This window comes from Odocoileus virginianus, chromosome 22 (genome assembly GCF_023699985.2).
Source record: "Odocoileus virginianus isolate 20LAN1187 ecotype Illinois chromosome 22, Ovbor_1.2, whole genome shotgun sequence".
Taxonomy (NCBI): domain Eukaryota; kingdom Metazoa; phylum Chordata; class Mammalia; order Artiodactyla; family Cervidae; genus Odocoileus; species Odocoileus virginianus.
In genome coordinates this window covers 22,623,477-22,648,270 of record NC_069695.1, presented here as the reverse complement: position 1 = coordinate 22,648,270, position 24,794 = coordinate 22,623,477, and the positions used below count along the sequence as shown (strand labels likewise).

General features: G+C 45.9%; 1 protein-coding gene and 1 non-coding gene across 2 annotated transcripts in view; both read right to left on the bottom strand.

Moving 5' to 3' along the window:
- Window positions 1-23,922, bottom strand: part of COLEC12 (collectin subfamily member 12) — a 178,927-nt gene extending 155,005 nt beyond the window's left edge. The window contains exons 1-2 of the mRNA XM_020881753.2: window positions 23,742-23,922; window positions 8,865-8,915 (exon numbers count right to left, since the gene is read on the bottom strand). Of these exons, the coding sequence (XP_020737412.2) occupies window positions 8,865-8,915; window positions 23,742-23,748 (58 nt within the window). The 5' untranslated portion in view covers window positions 23,749-23,922. The remainder of the gene's footprint in view (window positions 1-8,864; window positions 8,916-23,741) is intronic.
- Window positions 1,732-1,804, bottom strand: TRNAG-CCC (transfer RNA glycine (anticodon CCC)). Its single transcript has one exon. It is a non-coding gene; the product is annotated as a tRNA-Gly (tRNA).
- Window positions 23,923-24,794: the final 872 nt, after the last annotated feature.

The window sequence follows — 24,794 nt, the reverse complement described above, 5'->3', positions numbered from 1 at the left end:
AGATGTATGGAGAGAGTAACATGGAAACTTACATTACCAAGTGTAAACAGACAGCCAATGGGAATGTGCTGTCTGGCTCAGGAAACTCAAACAGGGGCTCTGTATCAACCAGAGGGGTGGGATGGGGAGGGAGATGGGGGGAGGCTCAGGAGGGTGGGGATATGTGTATTCCTATGGCTGATTCATGTTGAGGTTTGACAGAAAACAACAAAATTCTATAAAGCAATTATCCTTCAATTAAAAAATAAATTAACTTTTGTTTTAAAAATTAGGAAACCTCAGATTATTGAAAAGAAACGACAGCCAGAAAACCCTTTCTCAGATCTCAGGAACCCTGATACTTTCCTGGAAATGGGGGGCGGAGGGAGAGGGGCCAGGTGAACTATTCTGAATTTCTTTGCTGTGTCCACTTCTCCACATGCCATTTGACTCCAAACTCTTATAAAATCATAAATATCAACTCCATCAGGACTTGCAAAGCCACACAAAGACTCTGCCACTCAGGGAGGCAAACAGCTTTGAAGAGAAACCCCGCAGGGACACCATGTTCACCTCCCATCGATTGTCACTTATCTCTGCCCAGGGTCAGCGCTTTGCCTGCAGTCGTACCCTTTCCATTTAGAGATGTTTGGAAAAGGTGCCGTTGAAAGGACAGTCTCACGCTGGGCTCCTTTAGCCATTCCCTACAGGAAATGATGGAAATTCCTGGCATTCTTATCAGGGAAAGGGGTGAACTCTGCTGGTCTGTGCTGAGAGGAATGCTAGATCCCTTCTTTTTACTGGAGGTTGAGGACTTCAAAGCAGCGCCTTCTTCAGATTGAAAGATGCAGCCACGCTTCTGGGAAGACTCTAGGGAGAGCAGAGACAGGCAGCCTGGTCCCCGAGCCCAAGCAACCAGAAGTGGAGGCAGCCAAGTGTTTATCTTAAGCAGCTTCCCTGAAATAATTCAGCATCTTCTTGGTAAACTCTTGCAACCATCTTTTCTCCACCAAAAGCAGAAATTCGCCATGTGCTTTAGAAAGCACCTTTCTTTCTGGCTAGCTGGCTAAGTATATCTGTGCTGCTATTTTTCAGAAGACCAAAGTGGTCCTCTGTCCTTTTAGACATTCAATGCCTCAAGCTCTTTTGTGAAGACACAGCTCCATGATTTAACAAGAGTCCCTGATTAGAAGTTTCATGTGTTATGTTGTTGAAGGATGGGTTGGGGTGGGGTGATGATGAAAAAAAGGAGCAGAGTAGGGGAAGCGTTCTGGGGCATGCATGCGTGCTAAGTCCCTTCAGTCGTGTCCATCTCTTTGCAACCCCATGGACTACGGCCTGCTGGGCTCCTCTGTCCATGGGATTCTCCAGGCCAGAGTATTGGAGTGGGTTGCCATTTCCTTGGGCCTGGATTCTTCTATTTTACACAGATCTCTCAGGCTGCTCTCACAAGCCCTGCCCTGTGCAGATTAAACTGTTAAAAAATATTCTTGCTCATCCAAAACTATCATCCTAGGAAAGAAAGGAAAAGAGGAAGACCAGTCTGTGTGAAACTACAGGTAGAGGGAGGCCTGTGAAGTTGCAGGTAAACAAAACTCATTTTTTTCTTGAAAAAACCCAAGAACAGAATTGGTAAATATACTTAGGAAAGGCAACTGGTACCCTTTTTATTTGGGGGGGGGGGGTTTGTTTTGTCTTTATTTATTCGGCTGCGCTGCATGTGAACTCTGAGTTACAACATATGGGATCTAGTTCCCTGACCAGGGATCGAACCTGGGGCCCCTGCATTGGGAGTGCAGAGTCTTAGCCACTGGGCCACCAGGGAACTCATTTTGGACTGTTACCCTTCTGTAATTTTTCAGTAGTTCTCTATGAATTTTTCCACTTAGTTTTTACAAAAGACTTGAGTTCCTCTCCATAGCATATGCTTCCTTGTACTTCTTGCTATTTCCCAGTTTGCCATTTTTGCAATCTTTTTCTCTCACAGCTAGTAATGCTCCCTATAACTGAGCCCCAAGGAAGCATCCTGGTCAAAGCCTTGTTTGTCAAACACAAACAACAAATATTTCCAGCTGTCCCCAGATGCTCACAGTCAATCCTTAAATCTGCCCATGACATTCAAGGCAGAAGGAACCATGCAGCTCTGACTTCTCTATCAGTATAACTTCTGAAACCTTATGATTACACCAGGTCCTATTCCAGAGATGACACGAGAAAACCAGATGCAAGCAATGGAACAAAGTCAGTCTTGGCGCCCCACTTATGCCCAGCACAGAAAAGGGGCAAAAGTGAAAGTGTTAGTTGCTCAGTCGTGTCTGACTCTTGGCGAGTCCGTGGACTGTAGCCCACCAGGTTCCTCTGTCCATGGGATTTTCCAGGCAAGAATACTGGAGTGGGTTGCCGTTCCCGTCTTCAGGGGATCTTCCCAACCCAGGGATCGAACCCAGGTCTCCTTCATTGCAGAAGGATTGTTTGTCATCTGAGTCACCAGAAGGAGGCCCAGGACATGCAGTGTGGAAGGCACTCATCACTAGGTCCCACACTGCCCACCAGAGTACTGGAGCAGAGTGGTGTCCCCAAGTTTTCTCTCTCCCAGTTTTTAGCAGGAAAGTTGGGGGGGTGGCGCACAGGTAGGGAGGGTGTGATGGAGCCAGGTGGACATCAGAAGTTTCCAGGGGCCTACTAAATAAACCCTAGTACCATGTTCAAACAGCAGGACAAAAAGGTTCAAGAACAAACCTGATAACAGGAGAACAGTCAACATTTATAGGATCCTCACAGAGTGCCAGGCACTGTGCCAACCCAGGAGCATATATTAAAAAAATTTTTTTTGCTGTATAGTTGCTTCACAATGTTGTGTTAATTTCTGCTGTACAACAACTGTCAGTTATATGTGTATATATGTGTGTGTGTGTATATATATATCCCCTATTTTAGAAATCCTCAAATTTCCTTCCCATTTAGGTCACCACAGATTACTGGGTAGCGTCCCCTGTGTCATGAAGCAGGTTCTCATTAGTTGTCTTATACGTGAGCTCAGTTGCTCAGTCGTGTTTCTGACTCTCTGTAGCCCCATGGACTGTAGCCTGTCAGGCTCCTGTCCATGGAATTTTCCGGGCAAGAATATTAGAGTGGGTTGCCATTTCCTCCTCCAGGGAGTCTTCCCAACTCAGGGATCAAACCCACGTCACCTGCGTCTCCAGCACTGGCAGGCAGTTTCTTTATCACTAGCGCCACCTAGGAAGCCCATTTTTAAACATAGTAATGTATGTATATGGAGAAGGCAATGCCACCCACTCCAGTACTCTTGCCTGGAGAATCCCTTGGGAGGGAGGAGCCTGGTGGGCTGCAGTCCACGGGGTCGCGAAGAGTCAGACATGACTGAGCGACTTCACTTTCACTTTTCACTTTCACACATTGGAGAAGGAAATGGCAACCCACTCCAGTGTTCTTGCCTGGAGAATCCCAGGGACGGGGGAGCCTGGTGGGCTGCCGTCTATGGGGTCGCACAGAGTTGGACACGACTGAAGCGACTTCGCAGCAGCAGCAGCAGCAGCAACGTATGTATGTCAATCCTAATCTCCCAATCCATCCCACATCCCCCACTTCCCCTTGGTATCCATAAATGTTCTCTACATCTGTGTCTCTATTTCTGCTTTGCAAATAAGCTCATCTGTATGATTTTTCTAGATTCCACATATAAGCAATATCATACAATATGTTTTTCTCTTTTGAAAACTTCAAAAGAGAAGTTTTTTCACTTTGTATGACAGTCCATATGACACTCTTTAGGTCTATATGACAGTCTCTAGTCTATCCACATCTCTGCAAATGGCACAATTTCATTCCTTTTAATGGCTAAGTACTATTTCATTGTATTCAGAGGCATATTTAACTCCACAACAGCCCGATGGAGTTGGCCTGTGATAACCCAGACTTCACAGGTGATGAACCAGACTTTATAGCTTTGGACAAGCATCTGCCCAAGGTCACACAGTTAGTGAGTATTGAAACGCAGATCCAGAACCACCCACCTGGTTCCAGCATCCACACACCCAACCATTGCACCCTGCTGCCTCCAGAGCAGGACAAACAGCCATCAAATGGGAAAGATGATGCCTGGCCTGTGAGCCTTAGGGCGTCCCGGTGAAGGAAAACTACATCAGTACGCCCTTTGAAAAGATGAAAGCGATTCACAAATGTGAGCTGGATTTGTTACAGTCATTTCTAAAGCGGGTTAAAGCAGGATCAGGGACTCACCCCTCTTCCCACATGTCTCTCTATGGAACTGGGACTCATTTATTCCTTGGAGCTGAAATGACATTCTTCTTCCCTCCTACTCTATCATGGGGGGAAAAAAACCCTCTATTAATGGGAAAAAAAAACTTTTTAACTTGAATGTACTCGTGTTAATCACATGACTAATCAGAAGGTTTCAGAAGCTATTTTTGGAGCAACTTACTGAAAATTCCAAATTTTATGAATTCATATGTGTCCTGTAGAGTAGGAGCAAATTCTCTTTCCCTTTCTGAGAACTATGCTAATTAAAGATCCTAGAGCCACGTGTGATATTTTTGAAGAAAATAGTAACTGGGAAATAAGTAGAAAGATATCATTGTAATATATATCATATTCTAGCCATAAAAAATAAAACCTGATATAGTGGTACCTCATGTTCCAGAGAATGAACCCTGCCAAGCTGTAACTATAGTTACATCCCAAATTAATTAACTCTGCACACTGAAGCCAAGAAACACTGCCCCACAGAATCTGATGAAAATTTGAAAATGCTCACTTCATTAACCTTTCAAAGCTTCCCCTCATCAGAGCTTTCATCAGAGGAGCAGATAAGTGGCAAACCCATCAAACTTAAATCAATCTCTTCTCTAGACACCTGCCCAGAACTTTGGGCAAGGGGCTAATAAAGCAGGACATGAAGACATATGGAAGAAAAACAGAAGCCTTGGTTGAAACCAAAATGTGACAATGAATCCTTGAATAGACAAGGGATGACCATTCCAAAATAATACCATCACATATGAGATTATTGGAGATGATCACCCATTTTGCTATTTTAATTCTGTACTGAATTTGAAAAAGTACAATATTATTATGTAAACAAGCCTTGACTTTATGTAGCAAATGTTTCTGAATAAATATACATAAATAATTTTGGAAGCAAGCTACCAGATAACAATTTGCTAAAATAGTAGCCCCCACGCCCTGCAAATAATTAATCCCTGCAAATAATTAATCCCTGCAAATAATTCATCTACAGTCTAAATTCAGGTTTTAACCACTGTATTTGCACAAACAAGACTTACCTAAAATTAGACAATGTTTGTTAGGGGTTTAGTCATGTCCGACTCTTTGTGACCCCATGGACTGTAGCTCTCCAGGCTCCTCTTTCCATGGAATTCTCCAGGCAAGAATCCTGGAGTGGGTTGCATTTCCTTCTCCAAAGTTAGACAATAACTAAACCCTATGCACAGAGTCAAACACAACTAAAGCATACATGGACGCTTAGGTTATCAGTCTCTTTTGCAAAAATAAAAGCCAATGATACTACTACCGTGCTCATCTTCACCTCTCTTTTTAGGAATGAGATTTCAGACCTGGCACATTTCCATATTATGCAGTGTGTGCTCTGTCGCTCAGTGGTGTCCGACTCTTTGTGACCACATGGACTGTAGCCCACCAGGCTCCTCTGGCCATGGGATTCTCCAGGCAAGAATACTGGAGTGGGTTGCCATTTCCTTCTCCAGGGGATCTTCTCAACCCAGGGATCGAACCCAGGTCTCCCACATTGCAGGAGGATTTTTTTTTACCATCTGAGCCACCAGGGAAGCCCATATTCTGCAGCAGCTGGATTAAAATGTCCAGAAAGCGATAACAGCCCCAAATCCCAAGCAAGTGGTACCACCATCTTCGTTTACATAGCACTGCACGTTCAAAGCACTTGTCCATCTAGTACCCTTCTCAGTTGCACTAAAGCTTTGTGAGCTGGACTTACCACCATGGCAGGTGTCACTCTGCCCAGCAGGCGGATGCAGCATCTGAGACCCACAGAGTGGAAGTGTCTGGTCCCAGGTCACAACAGTAAGTGGGGGCAGGGCCGACAGGACTGCCTGGTCTCTGGATGCCCCCACTCACCATCTTTCACCAACTTTGTCTTCCTTTCATGGTTAAAATTGAATCATACCTGAAGGAATGGGTTCTTGGGTTCTGCTGCTTTCAATGACCAGTCCCAGCCTCTAAAAACCCATTTCCATGCATGCTGAGCTGCTCAATTGTGTCCAACTCTTTGTCCAACAACTACCCCATGGACTGTAGTCTGCCAGGCTCCTCTGTCCTCTGGATTTTTTTAGGCAAGCATACTAAAGTGGGCTGCCATTGCCTCCTCCAGGGGATCTTCCTGACCCCGGGATGGAACCCACCTCTCCTGCATTAGCAGGCCAGCTCTTTACCACTGAGCCACCTAGGAAGCTCCAAAACCCATTTACCTTCTCTAAAACCAGGTCCAGAGTTCCAGGCACTGTGAAAGTGATAAGGCCTCCCTGGTGGGGCCAGATTGGGTATTCAGCTCACTTCAGGGTACCAGAACAGCAGGGATGCTTCCAGGACACAGGAGTTGAGAGGTCAACCTCAACCTCACTGTTGGACCTTCCTCAAAACTACGCTGGCCCGAGAGTTCAAAGACCCACCATCCAACCCAGCTCCAGTTAACCTGCCTGAGCAAGGACTTAATCTACCCGGGCCTCACCTTACTTATCTGTAAAATTAAAGGCCGATACAGATCACTGCAAAATCTCTTCCAAATTCTACTTGACCCCAATGCTGGCTATCCAGCACTGTGCCTAACAATTGAACCCAAATGTCAAACTCGGTATGTCTCTCTCACGGTCCATTCCAAAGTTTCCCGTTTCCATTCCATCCCTCTGTTCTTCTACTAGTGCTATGTGGCATCCGTCTCTCCATGCCTCCCTCGTCCTCCAGTATTTGTACATTGTTATCACATCTCCCTCTGATCATCAGTTAGTGGTTTCCACACATCACTTAACCACCGTAAATTAAATCCCTTCAGCAACTTACTATGCTTTTGTGTCATCCATCAAACCCCTGCCCATCTAGCTACTTACAGAGTCACTAAATTTTAAATAAAATTTCTCTTCAGGTTGCTCTTTTCTCTTGGCTCTTCATGTTTCTACTGATTTCCACAATGGAGATCTGCAATCTACTGATTTCTAAAATATACGGGCATGTGAATATTTATTCTGCCTTATATTTAAAAGTTTGATTTTCCTCCTTATTTCTACCTTTTAATTTTTGTTTTGTTTTTCCTCTCCTTTATCATGTCTTGTTTCCTCTTCACTCCTATGATGGCCTTCAATGAACCCACGATGGGAAAGCAGCCCAACACATGGTATTAATCCTGAAACATGTAATTGTGCAGATAAAGAACAGTAGTGGGGGGAAGGGGAGGGCATGGTGGGCAAAGCCTCTCTGCCAGCACATGAATGGAGGGGCCATGGGCTCCATGCCACTGCATTCCCACATTAAACCCTATTTTATTCCCAGAAAGAAATACATAAGCACATATCCAGAAGGAAAAATGCTAAAGTGATGAGAGAGCCAGAGCAGCTGGGGGATGTTAACTTTAATCAAAGTCCGGCCAGGAATTTTTTTTTTAAGCAACAGGAAGTAGATTTATTCTCTTTCATATTGTCTCTCTCTCTCTCTCTCTCTGACAGACACACATTCTCTCTCATTCCTTTTTACTCTACCCTTCTTCATTTCCTCCAATCAAGGAATAGAAACACGCTAGACAGAAAAACCTCAGTTCCTTTGAACTGTCTTTGGAACTTTTGTCCTGTTTTCATTGGCAGTTCGATGCCAAACTGCAGAACCCGGGAAGCATGGTCAAAGACAGAAGACCATCCGAGAACAGCAGCCAAGGAACATAGGAGCTAGCGTGTGTTTCCTGTGGCTGCCGTGACAGATCACCGCAAACCTGGTGGCTTAAAACAATACTGATGTCTTCTCTTCTAGTTTGAGAGGCCAGAAGTCTCAGATGAGCTTCAGTCAGCCAAAGTCAAGACGTTGGCAGGGCTGCACTCCCACCAAAGTTCTCCGAACAGAAAATCTATTTCCTTGCCTTTTTTAGCATCTAGTGGTCACATGCATCCCTTGGCTTGTGGCCCCTTCCTCCATCTGCAGTGCTCATCACACCACTCTCTGTTCCCATCATCCCATCTTCTCTCCACAGTCAAATCTTCCTCTCCCTCCCTTGTACAAGGTTACCTATGACTACATTTAGAGCCCACCCACGTAGTACAAAATAACATCCCCTTCTCAGTCTCCACTTAATCACATCTGCAAAATGCTTTCTGCCACAGAAGGCAACATTCAAGTTCCAGGGATTAGAATGAGGGTATCTTTGTTCAGCCTACCATGGAGCCTATGGTGTCTAGCTGGATTCCTGGAAAAGTTCTTCCTCTCACTTCTCCCTTAACGATGACTAAGTTAAGAGCATGGGCCTTGAGGAAAAAGGGAAAAGATGTCTCCTAAATCTCAAAATAGAGAAATGCCTGTCTTGTCACAGATTAACCTTCCCCACCATGTTGTTCCTGTTAGGCCATCTGGTTTGTATTCGGCAAGCCCCCAAGCATCCCATCCCTTCCCCAACCACGCCTGGGTGCAACTCCTGTCCCACGACCCTCTGATTTCGTGACAAATCACCTACTTGTTAATACAGAAACTCAACATGCAACCAGAACTGGGCCTTAGAGCCACACATGTTCTTGTGCATCAGAGGTCCGGCTGCAGTCACATTACCATTTCCCAGATGGAGCACAGAGAAGGAACGGAGCTTTGTTGGAACTTACCAAACCGCTTGTAACCGAAGGAATGTACCTCCTCCTCCTCTGCAAAATCGTCTGCGGGGGGAGACCGGGAAGAGAAGACAGAGCGTTAACCCTGGTAAGACCGGAAGGGCTGGACTCAACTCCTTCCGTTTCCACCTGCTCCACCCTCCCCTCGCCCACCCTGCTCCTCACTCCAGGAGCACACCAAGAGAAATGCCAAAGGGTCCTTGTACTGGCTGCTCCCTCAGCCTGGAATGCTCTTCCTCTGGCTCCTTAGGCACCTCCTCCTAATTCAGGTCTCAGCGGAGGTATGGTGCCTGTGAGATGCCTTTTTTCTGGACCCCCACTTAGCCATTCTGTGTCAAATCATCCTACTTTAATATTACTCTCTGATGTCATTCTCATTTATGTGTACATGTGTGTTATCACACATCCCATGAGCAGAAACTTTTTTACTGACTTCATGAATGAATTTCATGTATCTAGAATGGTGCCTGTCACAGAAGTGTGAGTCACTCAGTCATGTCCAACTCTTTGCGAACCCATGGACTGTAGCCCACCAGGCTCCTCTGTCCCTGGAATTCTCCAGATGAGAATACTGCAGTGAGTTGCCACTCCCTTCTCTAGGGGATCTTCCCGACCCAAGGATCGAACTAAGGCCTCCCACATTGCAGGCAGATTCTTTACCATTTGAGCTACCCGGAAAAACCCTGTCACAGCACAGGCTTAATAGATTTTGGTGAATAAATGACTGAATAATCAACAGACAAAAGGGTCAAGTTATCGTCATATAACTGAGCCTAGGGCCTTTCTCTGCAGATGCCAGGCTGTTGGGTCACCTCTTCTACCAACTGTGGCATCTCAGGAGCCCAGTATAACTCCTGCAAGGATAGCCAAATCTTTCCCCACTCTCCTTCCAATGGATAACTGGGACTGATGGATGGTTTCCCAGTAAATGGATTTCCTTGTTGTGGGGATTCCTAAAGGTGGGGCCACTGTGGAAACAAGGGTGATATTGTATCAGCCACGCTTTCTACCAAAAGCCTAAATACTCCTCCTTAGGTGGTTATGATGCAATTCCTTATCACACTGATAATGAGCTTCTCATTTCACACTTCTGTCAGGTATGGGTGTACCTGATTACAGGATACTTAAAAAAAAAAAAAACTCCAATTTTTTTTAAATTTATGTTTTTATTGAAGGATAATTGCTTTACAGAATTTTGTTGTTTTCTGTCAAACCTCAACATGAATCAGCCATAGGAATACACATATCCCCACCCTCCTGAGCCTCCCTCCCAGCTCCCTCCCCATCCCACCCCTCTAGGTTGATACAGAGCCCCTGTTTGAGTTTCTTGAGCCATAAAGCAAATTCCCGTTGCCTATCTATTTTACATATGGTGATGTAAGTTTCCATGTTACTCTTTCCATACATCTCACCCTCTCCTGCCCTCTTCCCATGTCCATAAGTCCATTCTCTATTTCTGTTTCTCAACTGCTGCCCTATGAATAAATTATTCAGTACCATTTTTCTAGATTCCGTATACATGCATTAGAATACAACATTTATCTTTCTCTTTCTGACTCACTTCACTCTGTATAATAGGTTCTAGGTTCACCCACCTCATCAGAACTGACTCAAATGCGTTCCTTTTTATGGCTGAGTAATATTCCATTGTGTACATGTACCACAGCTTATTTATCCACTCATCTGTCAATGGATATCTAGGTTGCTTCCATGTTCTAGCTATTGTCAGTAGTGCTGCAATGAACAATAGGATAAAAATACTCCAATTTTTTAAAGTCTTTATTGAACTTGCCACGATAGTGCTTCTATTTTATGTTTTTTGGTAATTTGGTCCCAAGACATGTGGGATCTTAGCTCCCCAATCAGGGATCAAACCCACATCCCCTGCAAAGGAAGGCGAAGTCTTAATCATGGGACCATGAGGAAAGTCTCTAAAGGATACTTCTTTTTCTTCTCTTCCTTTTTAAAAAATTTTTTATTTTGTGTTGGGGTATAGCCAATTAACAAACAATGTTGTGATAGTTTCAAGTGAAAAGGGAAGGGAATCAGCCATATATATACATGTATCCATTCTCTCCCAAACTCCTCTCCCTTCCAGGTTGCCATATAACATTGAGCAGAGCTCCTTGTGCTATAAAGTAGGTCTTTATTGGTTATCCGTTTTAGCAGAGTGTACATGTCAATGCCCAGATCCCTTAACTATCCCATCCCCCCATCCTTCCCCACGGTAAACATGTTTGTTCTCTAAGTCTGTGAATCCATTTCTGTTTTGTAAGTTAAGTTCATTTGTATAATTTCTTTTTAAATTCTATATATAAGAGATGACATATGACATTTTCCCTTTTCTGTCTGACTTACTTCACTCAGCATGACACTCTCTAGGTACATCCATGTTGTTGCAGATGACATTATTTCATTCTTTTTAATGGCTGCGTGATATTCCTATGCATACACACACACGTATACACACACACACACACACACACACACACCACATCTTCTTTATCCATTCTTCTGTTGGTGGACATTTAAATTGCTTCCGTGTCTTGGCTATTGTGTAACCAGTTATTCTTGAGTTGGTCACCACCACTGCTCCAGCAATCAGCTTCCCTCCACCCACATACAGTTCAGTTCAAAAGTGCTGACTCAGCGCTCACTATGGCCCAGAGACTGCCAGGCAGTGTGGCTGCAGAAATGAGTGAGACATGTTCCCTTCCCTCAAGAAGCTGATAGGCTTTCAAAGAAAATAGAAACAGAGCGGGGAAATAAAGCCTCTGTGATTATCTTTTTCAGCCCACAATGGGACGCAGGACCTAGTTATAACTGAACCTTGAAACGCTGTGGCAAAACCAAGGCGTGTGAGATATCCCACACAACATGCTGATCATCAGCACACTAGTCTGTCATGAAGTGTTATGAAAACACTGTTATGAAAAATGTAAGAGAAGAACTATTCCTAAGACCATGGAGAAGTCAAAATCTCTGTATTTTACCATGTTTCTTTATTTAGTGGACAAGGAAGAGACTTGTTTGGAATCTAGAAATCCTGGGTTTCATAATTCAAGTCATCTTCTTCTGTCAAGGATTAAAGCTTTCATTCTTTCTAGATGGAAGAATGTGCTTATAACCAAAAGAAGAGCACCTTTTTCTCGCTGACTTGGGGATTGGTTAGTTCACCAAAGACATATTAAGCCCCTAGCCTGTGCCCACTTTCCTAAGTAATTCTCTCATTGATACCTGGAAGGTCTGATCTAGTTTCTAAAGGGAAACCCTTGGGAGATTTCCCTGGAGGTCCAAAGGTTAAGACTCCACACTTCCAATGCAGGCGGCACAGGTGCCATCCCTCAACAAGGAACTAAGATCACACATGCCATGTGGCACAGCAAAAAAAAGAGAGAGAGAGAAACCATTACCTGCTGCTTCAGCTTAGAAATCCACGCACTTATTCACTCAGTCACTAAATAGGTGCTTATAGACCAGTGGAGTTGATGGGACATTAGTATAGGTAACAATGCCACCCAGGCATCAGTTTCCCCCTGCCAGCTCCAGCCCCTCTGCTACAGAGCCGTGACCACACAAGAATTCACTCACATGCACAGGTTGTGGGCCAAGGATCAACCAGTGACAACCTCACCGTGGAGACAAAAAAGCAGCTTGTGCTGTGCTTTCAGTAGCAAACAGCTTAAAAATTAGTGTTCTCCCCAAAGCGTCTTTTCAGCAGACCTACCATTAGTTTGTTTGTTTGTTTTCTTTTTCCTCTCTGGTCTTTTTCCCATGCAGCATTTTTGGTCTGCCTGACTCCTCTCTCCTTCCTGAAATTTCCCTGGGAACTTCAAACGTCTCAGACTTCTATTATTAAAGCAATTCAGTGCTGCCTCCAAATTAACCTACTACAACCCATTAGCAGTTCAAGGAAACAAAGGCCTTATGGGCGACCCCTGATAGGACTCAAAGAGGATGTCCTGTTGTTCAACTTAACCTGCATCCCAAGAGGATGAGAAATTTTTTTTTTATTAAAATTTTTAAAAATTTAATTTTTAATTGGAGGATAATTGCTTTACAATATCATGTTGGTTTCTGCCATACATCAACAAGAATCAGCCATAGGTATACATATGTCCCCTCCCTCCTGAACCTCCTTCCCACCTCCCACCCCATCCCACCCTTCTAAGTTGTCACAGAGCACCAGGTTTAAGCTCCCTGCATCACTCAGCAAATTCCCACTGGTTGTCTGTAAAGGATGAGAAATTCTTATGTGCTCAGTCACTTAGTCGTGTCTGACTCTTTGTTACTCCATGAACTGTAGCCCGCCAAGCTCCTCTGTCCATGGGATTCTCCAGGCAAGAACACTGGAGTGGATTGCCATTTCCTATTCCAGGGGATCTTCCCACCCCAGAGATCGAACCCACGTCTCATGTCTCCTGCATTGGCAGGAGGGTTCTATACCACTAGCGCCACCTGCGAAGTGCCATAGCAGCTACCAAAAGAATATAAATCCCTGTCTCATTCAACTCTACAAACAGGTACTAAATCATCTGAGATACTCAGGGTACAAAGTACCTAGAGAACAAATTACTGGGATTATCAGGGAAGGTATCTTGGAGAAACATCTTAACCTTTCTTAACATTTGTTCTTTGGAGGAAAAAAAGAGAGTTTGGGGGAAACACAGTATACCATTATCCCTTCTTGAAAATTCATTGTGGTTTTGGAACTATTAGACTCTGGGACGTGCTAAAAGAGAGAGAAAAGGTTCAGCTTTGTTTCACTCGGTGTATTTTCAAGAGTTGAATTTTCACATCCTTAAAAGCTGGGTTGCATTGGGCAGGTGATGCTTCGTAGACATTCCATTAAGGTGGGGATGGTGCAGAGCCCCTGTCAGAGTCCCCAGCTGTGTCATTAGCAAACAGATGATTCAGGCTGGTGATGGAGTGGTTCATTTTGGGAACTGAAAAGAGGAAGAAGCAGGAGCTGCCAGGGCTTGTGGCTGTGTGGATGGCCTACACTGAACTATACAGGCCATAGGAGAGAGGAGGCAAGGTCAGCTGTCCCCAGTGCCTGAGCATCCGAGAGGGCAAAAGGCTACCACAGGACCCACATAGCTGGCAGATGGGTTTGAGGAAGACAAACAGCCTGATCTCATGTGCAAGGTTATATTTTGTGCTCAAAACCCTTTCCTCACACTCAGTGGACCCAGGCTAAGTGCATCCCAGATTTTCTTTTCTTTTAGAAAAGTCATCTTATTTATTTATTTATTTAGGCCACATGTGAATTGATGGCTTTCGAATTGTGGTGCCGGGGAAGACTCTTGAGAGTCCCTTGGACTGCAGAGAGATCAAACTAGTCAATCCTAAAGGAAATTAACCCTGAATATTCACTGGAAGGACTGATACCGAAGCTGAAGCTCCAATATTTCGGCCAAACTGATGCAAAGAGCCGACACATTGGGAAAGACCCTGATGCTGGGAAAGACTGAAGGCAAAAGGAGAAGGGGGCGGCAGAGGATGAGATGGTTGGATGGCATCACTGACTCAATGCACATGAATTTGAGCAAACTCAGGAAAATAGTGGAGGACAGGAAAGCCTGGCGGGCTGCAGTCCCTGAGGTCATGAAGAGTCGAACACAAGTTAGGGACTGAACAACAACAACAATTGTGGCATGTGAGATCTTAGTTCCCTAACCAGGGATCAAACCCTCACCGCCTGCACTGGAAGCTTGGAGACTTAACCTCTGGATGGCCAGGGAAGCCCCTCAGATTTTCTTTACAGTCTCAGGGGCCTGCAGAGGTGATGGGTTCAAATAAGGATATTGCCTCTGGAGGACCTAGTCACCTTTACAACCTGCCACTTCTCAAAATCTGTCTCTGACATAATCTATGTCACACGGTTGCTACACTCTGACATGAGCGAGGATTTTGTTAAGATTTAAGGCCTCTCAGTTCTGCAATGGCCAGAACTCAATCCCTGCTTTTGACAGCAGTTAGCCTGCAGGGAAGAAGAAACCTTAACATCCTAAACAACAAAATGTGTTTAATTGAAGATTTATATCTATAAGCACGTACTTTCTTGGCTGACATGGATGTACTACAGCATTTTTACTGCGATACCTACGGGCCACATGTCTTTTGCTTGTCTATTTCAAAATATGATTTTTATTTACTTTATTTACTTTCCTTGGCAATTGGCACAGATCCACGCTGGCCAGAGGTTTCATGACAGAGAACACTGAACAGAATTCTTGCTGACATTCTTTGAGCATCACTGAATTCAGAGTACCATGAGTTCAAATAAAGTTTAGTTTAGTTGGCTTGGAGAACTGAGAGTCATACATATTAAGATGTTCCAATCAATCTGTGGACCAAGTTGTGCAATATCCCTGTGGTTAGAATTTACCTCTCCTTGCCCTGCACCCCCTCTGTATCAGTGTGACGGCAATTATCTCCATCTGTCTTACATTCCTGTTCTGGTTCTGACTTCCCTCAGATGGAAAGCCTGCTAAAAATGGGACATTTATCATGCTGTACCTGTATCATGTGCTAGCTGCTATCAGCTAGCACATCTGTGGCATATTATAGAAACTCAGATGGCACTAGTGGTAAAGAATTCGCTTGCCAATGTAGGAGACACGGGAGACGTAAGAGACGCATGTTTGATCCTTGGGTTGGAAAGAGCCTCCGGAGGAGGGCATGGCAACCCACTCCAGTATTCCTGCCTGGAGAGTCCCATGGACAGAGGAGCCTGGCAGGCTACAGTCAATAGGGTTGCAAAGAGTCAGGCGTGACTGTAAGCCACTCAGCACACACAGACACACATCTTATTAATATAAACCCCAAATATCGAACTAGTTCAGATTGTGATACAACCATACTGGGATGATGAGGGGCATCAGGAGGTATCCGTGATAGTAGCCAGGTGGAGGTGAAGGGTAGAACTAAATCCTCATCTGCCACAAAGGGAAGTCAAGATATAACACCCAAAACCAAAATAATAACAATAATAATTAAAATAATAAAAATGACTCTTCGAGACCCCATGGGCTATAGCCTGCCAGGCCCGTCTGTCCATGGGATTTCCCAAGCAAGAATACAGGAGTGGGTTGCCATTTCCTTCTCCAGGGGATCTTCCCAACCCAGGGATCATACCCGTGTCTCCTGCATTGCAGGAGGATTCTTTACTGCCTGGGAAGCCCAATGAAAATGAAGACTGCCATAAACATGTCACTTAAGGACGTGGGGCTATAGGAGCTTGTCCACATTAAGAACTGCCAACAACTCTTTCCATCCCTCCACGTACAAGTTCATGTCCACTCTCTTGAATTTGGAAGGACCTTGTGACTCGCTGTGGCCGATGGAATTTTCCAGAAGTAGCAGTGGGTGACCTCGGGGCCTAGGTCTTCTCCAAGACCTCTGTTCTTTAGCTTCTGTTCTCGCCCCCTAGGCAGCTGGCGGCCTTGGGAAATATCCGGGCACCCTGCTGGACCAGAGGTGACCTGGCGAGAGGGGATCCCTGGGGAACGAGAGACTGTGATGGGGAGGGGAGAGCCCGGCCCGCCTTTGGTCCTCCAGCCTCCCCAGGATGCCCTAGCCCAATCAGCACCTCCGGAAGCAGAGACCAGCCTGAATCGAAGAGACCAGCCTAAATCGCAGAGTCGTAAGCAAATAAACAGCTGTTATCTGAAGCAACAGAGCTTAGGGATTCTGTCTTTTAGGCTCCGGTAGAGAACCGATGCCAAAATCAAATGTAAAAAATGTTCTCAGGAGGTTGCCTCTGGGGACTGGAAAATGATGAAATGAAGTAGGCTGGGCAGGAAATTGCTGTTTTTCATAATAAATAGGATGTTCTTTGACTTTCTAAACTATGTGCATCTCTAACTTTGATAAACAAAAAAAGAAAGAACAAAAATCAAGCAAACAAAACAAGGAAATGTGTAGGGAAGATAAAAGTCAGGTAGACTAAAAAAAAAAAAAAAAAAGCCCACTGGTCCAATGGATGCTGACGACCAAAAAAGGTCCCCGGGTCCAAAGAGCCAGCACGCAGAGTTCACCCTGGAGAGACCGCACAGAAGATCTGGGCTCGCAGCCTTCATGGCTGCACTGGGTAGCTTCTGGCAAATGCCATGTTGATCAGAACAAGGTCAGGCACTTTCAGGAGCCAGGTTGAAGGACCGTGGACAGAGGCAAGGCTGAATGCAAACTTATCCTCCAAGCTGGGCTCAGTACTGCCGTGCACCCTGTCCTGTCTCCACCCTGAGACAGGAGCCCCAGCTTCTTTAGTAGCATCATCACTGCTGGAACAGAACAGTGTGGTCCCCCAGGCTCTCAAGATGTTTAACTGCTTCCAAACCAGTTGGCAAGTACCATTCCTGCAAATTGTTCTTGTGTGTCCGACCACCCACCTACAATGACTGGCCCAGTGGGGGAGGAGGGGAGAAGGGCACCCCTGGGGTCAAATACCCAGTGCCCACCCTGGAGTCCACAGCCACCCTCCACTGGCCAGTGCTCTAGGAGAGTGGCTTTCATGCAGGCGTTTGTGAGAACCATGGCCTCAATAGCGTGTCACCTGGGTTGCTAAATATTTTGGGTATCCCCTTGGATATTGGCAGGCAGATTCTTTACCACTGAGCCACCAAGGAAGCCCGTATCACTTGATTAACTTAACATAAATGGTTCATAATTGGCAATTATGCTCCTGCCTGGAATAAGCAGCAAGTCATAATTATACAGTGTTCCAAAATCTAAAATATCCTGAGTTCTACTTAAGTGCAAGACACCACTCTAAACAACTGAGCTAAACTAACCTATATAATCCTCAAAAAAAAGAAAAAAATGGTATCCAGTATATGTCATTATTATCCCCCCATTTGACAGATGAGGAAACTGAGGGGCCCAGGAGGTTAATGAATATGCATGTGGTCACCAGGCCCTCTGGTTTCAGAGCCCACACTCCTCACCACACTGAAATTGTCAGGTTCCACTCCTGGGAACACTACGTAAAAATTATATTTTTTGAGATAGGCATATTTAAAGTATCAATATATATTAATACTTTGGATTATAAATCTAGAATATAAATTTGGATATTTTGCCTTTGAATAATGTCATATATACATATATCAGCTACTTTCTAAATATTTCTATGTCATAACTAAGTGACTTAGGCCTCAAAAGTGCAGATGTTTTCACAAACCAATGACAAGTTAGTTTTTGCACGCAGTATGTCAAATGTCCAACCTTTTATGTATATGACTTCACAAAACAAAGAATTTTCATCCCAAATGACTCAGGAAGCATAAGTCATATTTACTATGTCCAATTCCAATAAATAAATTAATTTTTAATCTCCTCCCATGTTGAAAAACATCTTTCCTTAATAATTTTTAAGAGTATCGATGGACTGTGTGATAAATTCAAGGGTTAAGAAAGCTCCTGGACTCTCTTTGGAATTTTAATTTGGGATTACTCATTTCTGCTTTCACTGCTATATAATTTCAAAGGTCCCTTAAGCAATCAGCAGGACCTGTTCAGGGTACTATTTTGGTTTGGGCCCTTCAAACATCATTCACTTAAATAGAAATCAAATTACTGCTTGATTGAATAGTTGCCTTCCCCAAGCTTTGGATGGCTGGTGTGATTAGAAACCATGCTATCAGTAGTAAAGAGTGAAGTTTCTATGAGGAATGTCAATACCTTCCTATCCTTTGTTAAAGTGTTTATTTATTGTTATTATTATCATCATCGTCATTATTATCGCTGATCATTGGTGGTTAAGTCTGTTCCTGAAAAGCAATTCTGACAATGCTACACTGTCTGAAGGCAAACCTGTCAGCAAGACATCACAGGGGCTGTTAGCAGAGTCAATGGCTTCAACAAGCCATTCACACTCATTCAATCCGTCACAAGAAAACCTCCCAGCAGATAAATTCTACAAAGGGCAGCAACCCTGGAATGTGCCTTATCTCTGCAGGAACTCCAGCCTAGAGAGGTTTCTCCAGTGATTGGCTGAGGAGCACAGCAATTTCTTCAGACCTTTGATGCCCCGTTATTAAGGTCTTAGGCCAGACAGGAGGGGACCTCTTCTACTCTGCTCACTCAGCATCCATGGACTGCGGCACACGGTAGGGACTTAACAAATGTTTTAATAAGTCCTTGGCATTTATTGTCCCACTCACAACCCTGTTCCCTGCCTCCAGGGTATAGACAGGAATTCTAGAATCTGAGAGAGCCTGCACCTTCAAAATGGCATAAGAACAAAAGACGGAAAGGCAGGACCAGACTGGTTAGAGCTGACTCGCAGTAAGGGTAGACGCTTTTCACAGATGATCACCTAAGTGACCTAGAACACTGTCCCCTGACCCCCAACTGCCTGATTCTTTTCACTCTGATTTGCCCCTCAAAAGCAGAAAGGCTACACTCTGCCACCATTCTGGGCTCCTTGTGCGTGAGTGCTAAGTTGCTTCAGCTGTGTCCGACTATTTGTGACCCTGTGGACTATAGCCCGCCAGTCTCCTCTGTCCATGGGATTCTTCAGGCAAGAAAACTGGAATGGATTGCCACGCCCTTCTCCAGGGGATCTTCCCAACCCAGGGATCAAACCTGCGTCTTTCATATCTTCTGCATTGGCAGACAGGTTCTTTACCACTAGTGCCATCTGGAAAGTCCTCCCAGCACCTAACCACTTTTTCCCTTAGTGGGAAGACATGAATCAGACTTCCTCCTGAGAGATCACTCACATGCTGGGTTCACTCGAGGCATAACATTTTTCTATCACTAAACTTTAAATGCCTATTTTCTCATTTGAAAACAAACACTTTGAAGTCCATTTAACTTATTTTAGACAGCAGCTGCATCAACGGTTTTGAAATAATGCTTCAATAAAAATAAGCATGAATTCAGAAAATTAGAATTATGCTATAGCTTAGAAGTTATCATCTGCCAGCTTTTCTCATTCACACCATTATTGCTGAATGAGCCACATGGTTGGGGTGGGGGTGGGGGTCAGGGGATGGGAACAATCTGGGAAAATTGCATAGGAGACCACTGGGAAGATATATACTTAGCAATAATTAAACCTCAGATTAGGAATGTCAAGCATCTTCAAACTAATGAAAAGTCAAAGTGTAACTGGGTTGCAAATTTGTCTTCTAGAGGAAAAGAAGCCTCAGTTCCCAGTCAGTGGAAGGAAAAAGGCCTCGCTTTGTTTCCATTTTCCTGCAGAAAACATGATTCTTTCAATGTTAAAAGCAGCCAGAACCTACATGTGTGTTTGCTTATCCCAGTTAAGGACAAGACATCTTAGACACCTGCAAAGCCAAGAGACTGCCGGTCTGGGAAATAGGGAGTAGAAATACACTGCTTACTAGCACCTTTTAAAAGTATCATTGCCAGATAGCATTTCAAAAACGTTTACACACAAAAGCACACACATAAGCAGTTGGACACTATGTTTTAATGGCACTGACCCCCTCCCTGCATTAAATTAGAACAGTGGTTTGAACCAATGCTGGTGGTTGTTTCAGACCATCTCTTAAGTAACAAGTGCTACTGCATTAAAACTCACCAATATTCCCAACTTCCAGAACTAGAAATGTGGTTTCTTAATGGCTCACCTAATTCTAGAGGAGTCAGATTCCTTCATAAAGAGTGTGAATATTAAAAACCATGAAATTTATGGTGCAGTACGGCTAATTGAAAATGTAATTAGAAATAAATTAAACCAACTTCATGTTTTAATCACTGTGGAACACTTAAAGTATTACAGCAACAGGGCAAGTAATTTTCTTCTGGAAAATGTATAATGATGTCATTATTTTTTTACTTGGGACTCCAGAGAAGGAAGAAATATTAAGAGAGACAGATAGTTGCTAAACGCAACAGATAGGTGGTGCTGTGGCTCACTGAAGCCTTGGAATTAGACTCCAAAGGCCTGGGTTTTTACAAAGGCTATATCCCAAGTTTAAACATCAGAATTAGAAGTCAAATAAGTGCCTCAAAAAGGCATCTGACTTGCATAGTAGCTGAATTTTGCCTTGACAAATAAACTACTGTAGTTTCTAAGATGTCCACTAATTTTCTATTTGGCTAAAGAATGTTTTGGGTTAACACTTCAATTTTAAGCATTTACAAGGTCTGTCACAGACTTCTATCACTTAGAGAAATCAAATACTAATGATACATTGGCTTAAACATAATGAGTTCATTGCTTTATGACATAATTACGAACCCAAGGAAAACTCTGCGTTGGTTACCTATGACAAATTGTCCAAATAATTCTACTTGGTAAAGGCAGCTTTCGTTTTTGGCTAAAAACACACTCTGCTTGGCTTCAGAAGGCTTATGTCTGATTTCTTGGCTCCATCCCTTCCTGGCTGCTGCAGCAGCTTCGAGTTCCTTGGCTACTTAATCGTCTGAGAATCACTTTTCTTCCAGTCCAGGGGTTCTATCTGGTGTCCTAGGTCTCTCCAAGACTCAAAGGGAACCTGGCAAAGCTTGTCTTTAGATGCCTACTACCCTCCTTGTTGCTGGTTTCTATTTCTTCTGGACTGTTTCCACATCTATGGTGTAGGAGTTAAAATGCCTACCTTATAGGGTGTTTGAGAGGGTTCCCTGATAAAGTGCTTGTAGAGGGTGGAGCATACTGGTGCACTTAGTAGGTACTGAAAAAACATCACAGTCTGCTCCCTTCCCCACCTCATACACCAGACAAACACAAATCCTATGACAATTGTTGGTAAGCAAACCTCTCACAGAACATTTCATTTTAAAAGAGGCCTTCAAAGTGACTAGCCTCCCCAGGAATTCAGCCCCTCAGTCCCCTCCCCAGGAATTCAGCCCCTCAGTGCCCTTCACCTATTGGGGCAGAAGGTCAGTGGGGTGTTGAGGCAGTGCCCAGACCACAGAGGATAAGCAATGAGCCTTCTCCCAGCAGTGTGCTAGTTGGTCTAGAATGTAGTGTAAATCATATATATATATACACACACACACACACACACACATATATATACATACACTTCCCTGGTGACTCTGACTATAAAGAATCTGCCTATAACAGAGGAGACTCACTCAGTTCGATCCCTGGGACGGGAAGATTCCCTGGAGAAGGGAATGGTTCCTCACTCCAGTATTTTTGCCTGGAGAATCCGATGGGCAGAGGAGCCTGGTGGGCTACAGTCCATGAGGTCGCAAAGAGTTGGACACAACAACTGAAGTGACTTAGCACACAGCATATATACATATAACCTGTAGGTATGTATTCCATTACAGATTTGAATTAACATTGAAAACAATACCCCAACTGCAGTAACAGTCACTGACCCAGTCAAAAGCATAAGGAGATTTTCAGGGTTTAGGAAGCCACATGGGAGCTGATGAAATGAGGAGCTGGCTTATCTTTCCAAAAGTTCAAAACCTCCTAGCCTCAGTGACCAGCAATGAGAAGATTAACTTCTGGTTAAACTGAACGCCAGAGCAAAGTTTAGCCGCCTGAACTCTTGCCATTCTGGGAAGATCCCGTAATCAGTGCTGGCTAAGGAAAGTGCCCCTTTCCTAGAATGTAAATGAAGAGAAGAGAAACTGAGACGGAGAGAGAGGGAACGCACACACGCTGCGTTTTGAAATCCTGTCTTTGTGTCTCTTGCGTAGTATCCTATCTTTCGTGTCTCTGGCCCGGGGGGGCGGGACCCCTTCCACCTGGCGTTTTGTCCCCTTCCTTCCCAGGGTCTCCAGAGAAGGACACAGAACTCCCCTGGAAGGAGAGCTAATTGGTAGGACATTATCGCTCCAAACTGTTTAGCGTGATCTGCCTTGCAGAGAGAAACCTAGAGCCAAAAGTTCCTTTCCAAGTCTGTGGGGCTCCCGAGGCGCGCGCCTGGATCAGCAACGCTTGCAAGTCAAAGTGGTCGCATCACGCGTTCTCGGACTGCTGGAAGCTCGGTCCTAGCGATCAGATGGCATCTCGAACCGAGCCCCCTCACTCGGGTCCGGGCGGTGCGGGGACCAAGACGTGTTATCCTAGCACAAAGCCAGGATTCCAGTCTTGTGTAAACACCACGCCGGCCCAACTCCAAACGATTCCCTCGGATACCTTCTATGTGATTATTTATCTCACATACAGATAGAGATTCTGTTGACAGATCGTTTTCTACTCAACAGACGGCTTCCCTGCGAAGCGCTTCTCCTCGCGATTCCGCTAAAAGGTGCGATAGCATCTGACACTTCCCTAAACCCGCCTGCGGTGGACACCGCCCGGGGGACTGTGTCGCCCCTAAACACACGTGGGCACAGCTCCGCAGGCGGGCACATGGAAGGGACGCGAAACCCAGGGCGGTGATTTTCCAGCCAGTGGGGCTGATGGAGAAAGATGCCAAACGCACTTCCCGAGCCAGCTGAACTCCGCGGGCACCTAATCGTTGCCAGATGTGGGGAGGGCGCACCGAGAACATCCCCGAGTCCTGGAGAAAACACCCGTCGACTTCTCAGACGGGGAAGAGGCAACGGCGGGGAGGGAGAGGGACCGTGGAGAGAGTGGGGCGTGCGCCAGGGCGCAGAGCGAACTAGGGGGGCCGAGGGTGGGGAGTGATGATGCCTCCACTCTCCTGGGCGTATTTTTTCAATTAAAAAGTTGGGAACTGGAATCCGTAAACAACGACTTGGGGCTTCAAACTACTTTGTTGAGACCCAATGGGGAGGGCGGTACTTGCCGGCTTCAAATGACCCCCCCCGCCCTCGCCCCTAGATCTCCGGCGGTATCCGTCTCTCGAGCCCCGGGGGCGACCCCCAGCCTGCGCGCACCAAACCCAGTACCAGATCTCCCTCGGGTATCAGCGCAGAGAAACTCTGCACCTCGCCCCCTCCCGCGCGCCCCGAAGCCCGCCCTACCTTTCATGGTGACCGAGGAGACGCACCGCCAGCCGGGGAGCTCCGCGCCGCCGAGGAAGTCCGCGCTGAGCAGCGAGTCAGTGCGCGCCCATGGCAGCCGCGCCGCGCGTCGGCCGTCTGCGCTCCAGCCCTGCCTCCCCGCTCGGCGCTCTGAGCCGCGGGGCCGCCTCGCGCGCGGCTCACCCCGGGCGGGAGGCGCCGCCGCCGCCAGCGCCCCTCCCCCTGGCCCGGCCGCCGGGGCGCGCGGGCCGCCGCGCCCACGCCCCCCTTGCGCCTTCCCGCGCCCGCCCCGCCCGCGGGCCGGCTCCAGCCCCGGGCCGGGCCGCTTCCCCGCCCGCGCTCCCTGTGTTCCCTCTTTTTCGCGTTGGCTTGGAAGCGGGACGAAGACCGAGGAAAGCGGCTCCCGGGGTGATCAAGTGCTCAGCCTCGGGGTGCACAGAACATGCTGCCGCTGGGCCGGTTTTTAGAGCTCAGGCTCCCCAGAGTGTGGGGCGAGCGGTCTGAGAGCAGCGGCGTCACGGGGACGGCGTGGCTTGCTTGTCCGTTCCCCAAAGGGCTCTGGGCCCGGAGCGTTAGAGGATCGGACAGGGGGCGAGAACGCCCCCGAGGCCCAAAGTTTCCAAGTTTGCTCATGGATTCCCCGAAGGAGCCCAAGGGTCAGTCCTCACTGTCACCTGGGGAGAACTGACGCTAAGTTCGAAGTCACAATTAGATGCTCTCCCTGCAGAGCTCCGAGCAGGATTACAGCTCTTAGACCTTCAAGAAGAGAGAGACTGAAAAACCCACCACACTCCCCGTGGTTGGAGAAGCCCCCCTTCCACCCACCACCCCTGAAATGATCAGGTTGACTCCGGTTTTACTAGGAAAGGAGGCTGAGCTGTTGAGTGGCTTCATAATGAGTTCCTTTCATTGTGGCCCATCAAGTTGCCCCACTGTGTTTATCTTTCCTTTTAGAAACCCTCCAAAGCAGACCCATTGCTTTATTGCTTTACTGCGTAAACTAAGTGGTGAGTGGCGTTGGAGGGGGCTGGGCGGCGGGGGTGGGAGCAGAGG